Raw genomic sequence first — 7,500 nt, 5'->3', positions numbered from 1 at the left:
CCGAGTCCACATCCACACGACCCACTTTGGCCACGCATACGTCTGTGTATGCAAATGTGTATACATACACGTGTGTGTGTGTGTGTGTGTGTGTGTGTGTGTGTGTGTGTGTGGGGATATGTAAGTTTTTTGCTTTTTTCTCTGCTCCTCTAGGTGTGTGTACCCAGGTGGGCGGGGGGACTTGACTATATGTTCTTTAAAAAAATTCAATATTATCATATCATTACTGTTTTTCTGCTTGTTGATGTTTCAAAAAAAAAAAAAAGAAAAGAAAAGAAAAGAAAAGAAAGATACCATAATATTTCATGTTGTACATATTGCCCAGCCGTAGTCCTGGGGTGTCAGGGTTTTGGGGGTCAGGATGAGGGTTTTTGGGGGTCAGGATGAGGGTTTTGGGGGTGTCGGGATGAGGGTTTTGGGGGTGTCGGGATAAGGGTTTTGGGGGTGTCGGGATGAAGGTTTGGGGGGTCGGGATGAGGGTTTTGGGGGTCGGGATGAGGGTTTTGGGGGGTCGGGATGAGGGTTTTGGGGGTCGGGATGAGGGTTTTGGGGGTGTCGGGATGAGGGTTTTGGGGGTCGGGATGAGGGTTTTGGGGGTGTCGGGATGAGGGTTTGGGGGGTCGGGATAAGGGTTTTGGGGGTGTCGGGATGAGGGTTTGGGGGGTCGGGATCAGGGTTTTGGGGGGGTCGGGATGAGGGTTTGGGGGGGTCGGGATAAGGGTTTTGGGGGTGTCGGGATGAGGGTTTTGGGGGTGTCGGGATGAGGGTTTTGGGGGTCGGGATGAGGGTTTTGGGGGTCGGGATGAGGGTTTTGGGGGTCGGGATCAGGGTTTTGGGGGTCGGGATGAGGGTTTTGGGGTGTCGGGTACCCACCTTGAGTATGATGGTTCCGTCCACAGGTTCGCAGTGCTGCTTGAACAGCAACTTCAGCCTCTCTCTGGACAAAGTGTTCTTCCTGCGACTGAACAACACACACACACACACCGGTCAGTACCACACAGAGCCAACACACACCACCCTCAGAGCCAGCAGATGGGTGTGTGAGAGGACGAAGCTGCAGTTTGTCAGTTTAGTTCGACAGAAAAGACAAATACAGTCGGAGGTCTGAAACATTTTGAATGAACAGTGAAAAGGCTGCAGGTGTCTGACCTGATCTGATTGGCTCTGGCGGTGAACGGCTGGCTGTTCTCCTCCTTCATCATCTTCACTGAGTACCTGAATGCTGACGGACTGAGAGGCTTCCTCTTCTTACTGCTGACACACACACACACACACACACACACACACACACACACACACACACGCACGCACGCACGCACGCACACACACACACACACACACACACACACACACAGATTCAGATCATGTATTGTGCATCTTTGTGCATCCAGACCTTTACTTCTACCCTTCCTCCAAGGTGTCGGCCCTGTGACCCCCCACTGACCTAATGTCCCACTGACCTTTGACCTGCTGAGCCGTTGACCTGAGCTTTGGGGGTTTTGGGAGCGCCGCTCTCGTCGTCGCTGTCGCTGATGACGATGGTGTCTCCCTGTGCTGGCTTGGCATGGCCGTTGGCGACGGGAGCTCCTTTAGTGCCGGCATGAGGAGACTGGACCTCCAGGATCTCACACACATGTCTGCAACACACACACACACACACACACACACACACACACACACACACACACACACAGTGTTGAGACACAGATGCACTCTCGCTCACAGCTGTACAGGTAAAGTTGGCTGCAGGACGTCCAGCAGCTCTCAGGTTCTTCCTCATGTATTGACGTTGCGTCGTGTTCTGTGCGGTGGAGCTGGAGGTCACACAGCGTCTGGTCTTCCTCTGATCTGCTGCTGGTTTTATTCAGACTGCTCTGTGTGTGTGGTTTTAAATGTGACCGTGCTTTTACCTCAAGCTGCCGCTGTTTTTCTCCCAGTGGCCTCAAACTGACGCCTGTCAGTTCACATCCAAACACTGGATCCAGGTCTGGATGTTGGTTTTGGGGTTTGGGTTTGGGTGTTGCAGCTTTTCTCTGGGCAGTCTGGGCTGTAAGCTAGCAGCGTTACAGACTGACCTGAGATCAGATGAACTTCAAACAGCTGTCGCCCAAAGTGGAATCGGTGGAGTCTGGCATTTTTTCCCACCTGAGGTAATAACTTCATAACTTAACAATTTATGTGTCCAAATGTCAAGTGTTATCAAATGCTATCTTCTCAAACAGATGCAGCTGAACATTACCAAACTAGTAACCGCGACCACTGGAAATAAAAATACAAAAATGGCTGAACGCTGCATGAGAGACGGATTGGCCCGAGTTGGGTACCGTCCCACTAGTTTCTATCTGCTGCTCCATGTGAGTGTGAGCCGGCCACCAGGTGCACGAGCTCCTTCCTGAGGTGAGAACCTGAGCTTCAGCACAGGGAGATGAAACCAGAAGCAACAGGTCTGTGTCCACTTCATCCATCGGAGGCATCACGCTCACATGGAGCAGCAGATAGAAACTACTCACGCCAAGATTTTTTTATATATATATACTTTTTTAGCATCTTTGGATCTTTTAAAAAAAAACTTTCCAGAGTTTTCAAAGACCCTGTGGATGCATTGTTCAGAGCAGAGTGGTGCGAGCGACCTCCTCCTCCTCCTGTTATCTGCTCAGGCCCTGCAGGCGGACCGAGGTGATAAAGACGTTCTGCTGATAACAGAGCTCATGTTCTGTTGTTGCCACACAGTCATGCTGCGAACCTTCATCTCACCATGTGACATGATGTCCCGCAACGCCTGAAGGCTGCACCTCACACAAACTAACAAACGACTCATCGATTAGACCAGTGGTTCTCAAATGGGGGTCTGAGTCCAGCAGTACACTGGAGCACAGCAGGGGGTACGCAAGTTTTTTTAATGTTAAATCAAAAAATACCAGTCATGCGTAATTCCTGAAATAATGAGCATATGCTGTAATAAGTTCAATAAAAACTGTAAATGTGAGTTTGATAAGTCACATGTTCTCTTCAGTTCTCCCTCTGGGTTCCTGAAGGTGTCAGATGTGTGTGTTTGTGGTTTCAATCTGCTGCCGTGGTCGTGGAGCGAGGACGTTTGTTCGCTCTGAGCGGGAAGACGAGACCAAACAAATCCAGAAAGTGGATCAGTGGTTGAAGCTGGAAACAAGGAGGAAGAAGAAAAGAAGAAGCAGAAACACAAACAAGAGAATCTGCTCAGCATCAGGTTGTTGGTTCACACTGATGGAGCTGGACTGACCCTCTGACCACAGGAGGCTCAACTGGTCAGGACCAACTGGACTGACCCTCTGACCACAGGAGGCTCAACTGGTCAGGACCAACTGGACTGACCCTCTGACCACAGGAGGCTCAACTGGTCCAACTGGACCGACCCTCTGACCACAGGAGGCTCAACTGGTCAGGACCAACTGGACCGACCCTCTGACCACAGGAGGCTCAACTGGTCGGGACCAACTGGACCGACCCTCTGACCACAGGAGGCTCAACTAGTCGGGACCAACTGGACCGACCCTCTGACCACAGGAGGCTCAACTGGTCAGGACCAACTGGACCGACCCTCTGACCACAGGAGGCTCAACTGGTCGGGACCAACTGGACCGACCCTCTGACCACAGGAGGCTCAACTGGTCGGGACCAACTGGACCGACCCTCTGACCACAGGAGGCTCAACTAGTCGGGACCAACTGGACCGACCCTCTGACCACAGGAGGCTCAACTGGTCGGGACCAACTGGACTGGGAAAGATTTGAAAGGGGAACTTTATTGAAAAAGTTGGAGAACCACTGAATTAATCGTTTAAACGTTTGCTGGTTTCAGATGTTCAAGTTCTCAGTGTTTCTGCAGGTGTGGAGGAACAGAGATGGAGCAGATGGAGACAGGACCTAGGGCTGGGCGATATACTGAAGATTTACCAATACCGAAATTTATGACGATAACCGACGTCACTTTGCTCATGTCGGTATGTTCGGTATTTTAAAAAAACAAAAGTGTTTTTTGTCTTTTTTAGCTGTATGTAGGTAGGCCTGTTCATGTCCCTTTAAGACGCTGTACTACGTGTACAGCGTGTGTAGTCACGTGACTCCACCCCTCCAGTCAGCAACAAGACGGGAAAGAGACGCTGAGGAAACGGAGGACGGCTCAAATGTAGAAGCGGCTGTTGCTGCAGCTGAGGCAGCTGAAGGAGATTCAGTCGAAGAGGACTTGCTTGTCATATTTTATACTTTTAAACTTGTTTTGATTGTCAGTTGTTCAATAAATTTAACTAAAAGTATTTGATATGTATCTTCTTGAGTTATTCTCAGACAGCACAGAGTTAGAGTTGCACTTCTCAGGCATGCAAACTTGTCGCGTAATCGTGTAGTTTGGAAGAGACGCCTGGCTTCCGAGTCCGATGGAAAGTTTTAATGTTAGTTTGAAGGAACCGCCTTACGTTAAATTAGACCTTGCATAACGTTATGCTTCGAGCAAAATGGCTAACGTTAGTTAGCAAGACAAGCGGGCCATATGATGCTGGAATTTCCATTAGCAAGATAGCGAACTAATTAGCCAGCTAACATTAGCTAGTTCTAATGTTAATTCCAGCGTGGTCTGCTTGTCTTGCTAACTAATGTTAGCCATTTAGCTCTAAGCATATGGTTGCTATGTAAGGGCCTAGCCTAGACACTGTCACCTTTTTTACTGTGAGTAGTTTGCATGTCTGACTTCTGTAAATACAGCAGTTATAGCAAGTAGGAGGCAGACTGTCAATAAAACTGGCTGTGGAGCAAGACATTAAGCTGCCATTGCCCCATCTAGTGGCGAACGGGAATTATCGTCCACTTATCGTTATCGAGGTGAGGTGCTCAAATATATCGTGATATTGATTTGAGGCCATATCGCCCAGCCCTAACGGGACGTCCCAAACACTGGAACCTGCGGCGCCTCATTCACCGCTCACATGATCAGCTGTTCATCCAGGTAAACAGCCTGTTGTCATGTGCCAGTTTCTGATCGTCTGATTGGCTGTGCCGTGTTTCATTTCTCCCTGTGCTGATCTGATCTCAGGTCTGCATCAAACTGGAAACTCCTCCTTAGTTTTAACATTTTGTTTTTTCTATTTATTTTCTCTTTTCTCTTCAGAAAACAGAGTCAGGGCTGCCGGATTCAAACTGTTTGGAAAAGGAGTGGCAGCAAGGAGTGTTTCCAAAATACACAGCACGCGATTGGACCAACCATCTGTCCATCAGCCAATCAGACAAACCGCAGCTGTCATGTGGCTGGCTGGTTTGGTTTGGTTTGGTTTGGTGGGTTTGGATGGCGCCCTGGTTGGAGCGCAGATTATTTTGCGAGTTTAACGAAGGTGAACTTGTGACCCGATCACCTGGCCGAGCGAGGTGAACCACCTGCTGCTGTGGCAACCGGCTTTCCCAACATGGATCGATAAAGTTAGTGTAGACACAATTAGTTGATCAACAGAAAATTAATTAATTACAACTAGGGGTGCACCAAAATTTTGGTAACCGAAAATTTTCGTCCGAAAATAAAAAATTTGGTTTTCGGTGGAACAGGTGAAAAGCAAGGCCGAAAACAGCGGCGTGCTTCGATGTCGCAATCAGTGACAGTGACAACAACCAAGATGTGGGCGGTGTGGCAGTATTTCAGAGTGTCGGAGAACGACAGAAGAAAGGCCATTTGTGAAGCGCGTTCTGCTGAAGTATCTAGAGGGGCTGTTTGCCCCGTATCGTGCTGAAGCAAAATGCTTAGTGATTGTGCAACGCGGCCATTCGCCGGTAATCGCTGCGCGCATTAAACAATTTTGCTTTGATCACCCGTTTTTTTTTTTTTTTTTTTTTTTTTCAATTTATGCAATAGTAAAAAAATTGGCAAAATAAATGAAAAAATTCAACAACTGTTTTCAGTTTAATTTTTTTTTTTTTTTTAATTTTTGTTTAATTTTTTTTGGTTTCGGCCACAAATTTTGATTTCGGTGCATCACTAATTACAACATTCACGATGAATGATTTTAGCCATTTATCCAGTAAAACCTCGGACCGCTGATGTGAGTTCACCAAGATTTTTCTCTTCATTCGAATCTTTACCATATTAATACTTTCACCCCGTTGTACATGGGGATACTTCCAACATATTCTCAATTTCTTATATCTGTATTTATTGTTGTAATAAACTCGATTCCTCTCAGGAATCAATAAGCTATTTCTGATTCTGATTTTTTGGCTGCTGGTCAGACTGAGGAAAACATCTGATGGCATCACTCTGGACTGGATCATTTCCCATCAGACTTGGGCTTAGTTTTACTTTTGAAATAATCAATACATTAACTGACAGAGAAAGCGGCTGCTGTACCTGGCTCCGTTGCGTCCCATGACGTCCACCGTCTCCCCAGGGAAGAAGCGGTCTTTAGCGAAGGCGTAGATGTCATCGCAGAGTTCGGTCAGCCTGCAGCGGCGCGTCAGTGCCACCAGGTGGAGCAGCGGCACCACCAGCGCCGACGGGAAGCTCTGCAGGCTCTGCCGTGCACGCCGCTCACTCTCCACCGCCTCCAGGTAGGTCAGTCCCGCTCGCCCGGTCAGGGCGCAGCTCCACACCAGACTGTTGCACAGGATGGTGCGCTCGAAAAACTCACTGCAGGGAGAGGAAGGGGGAGGAGTCAACACTGATTTCTCTATGTCCAAACAGATTACTGTTTTGTCATTCCTTCTTTACTTGACAGTGACAGTAGAGAGACAGGAAGGGCAGGGGAGAGAGACAGGACGACCTGCAGCAAAGGGCCTGAGGTCGGATTCGAACCCGGGACCGGTCAGGCGGTCAGGCCTCGGCCTTGATAAGCGGGCCACGGTCTACCAGGCGAGCTATCAGGGCACCCCTGTTTCTAAATGTTTTTGAAGCGTTAGTGCTCAGAAAGCACCAGGTGGCGCTGTGACTCAATCAAACAAACATTTCCTGTCATCACAGGAGGTGAAAGCAGCTGCACACTTTAACTCAGTTTGTGTTGAATCCTGTGGCAGGTGAAGACCAGTCCTTTTTGTTCTGCTGCTTTCTGTCTTTATGCTGCCAGTCAGTTTGACTGACTCATGATGCTGGAAGCATGACTCAGCTGCTGCACACGGGCCAGGGTTTACAAGAAAAAAATCTAAATTGCACAATATCATTACACCAAATGGCAGTAATTGCATAATAGCAAAACATATGGAACCAGCACCCAGGCCTGGTGAAGGCATCAAACTGAGGTTCCCCGCTGGTTCCCCACCAAGCGCCTGAGAACCTGTTGGACTCTGAAGGTGATGGAGGAACTCATGTGTGAAGTTCAGAGGAGGCTTCACTGAAGCTCAGCAGCTGCTCTGTCAGCAGGACAGCAAAGTTCAACAAGTCCAACCAGGTCCGACCAGGTCCGACCGGGTCCGACCGGGTCCGACCAGGTCCCACCAGGTCCAGCAGCTCCTGACCTGCTGCTCAGGAAGTGGAAGCAGCTAGCAGGCCTGCTGC

At 48.9% G+C, this 7,500-nt stretch overlaps 1 protein-coding gene across 2 annotated transcripts in view; it reads right to left on the bottom strand.

Moving 5' to 3' along the window:
• The window catches only part of baz1a (bromodomain adjacent to zinc finger domain, 1A), a 27,317-nt gene that overhangs the window by 18,869 nt on the left and 948 nt on the right, over positions 1-7,500 (bottom strand). Inside the window, exons 3-6 of one of the 2 annotated variants that reach the window (XM_030044082.1) lie at positions 6,361-6,639; positions 1,461-1,637; positions 1,150-1,254; positions 874-961 (exon numbers count right to left, since the gene is read on the bottom strand). In XM_030044082.1, the coding sequence (XP_029899942.1) occupies positions 874-961; positions 1,150-1,254; positions 1,461-1,637; positions 6,361-6,639 (649 nt within the window). The remainder of the gene's footprint in view (positions 1-873; positions 962-1,149; positions 1,255-1,460; positions 1,638-6,360; positions 6,640-7,500) is intronic. The other variant, XM_030044083.1, reaches the window with a different exon arrangement.

The sequence above is a fragment of the Myripristis murdjan genome, chromosome 22, assembly GCF_902150065.1.
Source record: "Myripristis murdjan chromosome 22, fMyrMur1.1, whole genome shotgun sequence".
In the NCBI taxonomy this organism is placed as follows: domain Eukaryota; kingdom Metazoa; phylum Chordata; class Actinopteri; order Holocentriformes; family Holocentridae; genus Myripristis; species Myripristis murdjan.
Note: the sequence above shows the minus strand (reverse complement) of the source record. Positions and strands in the feature narration are given on the sequence as shown.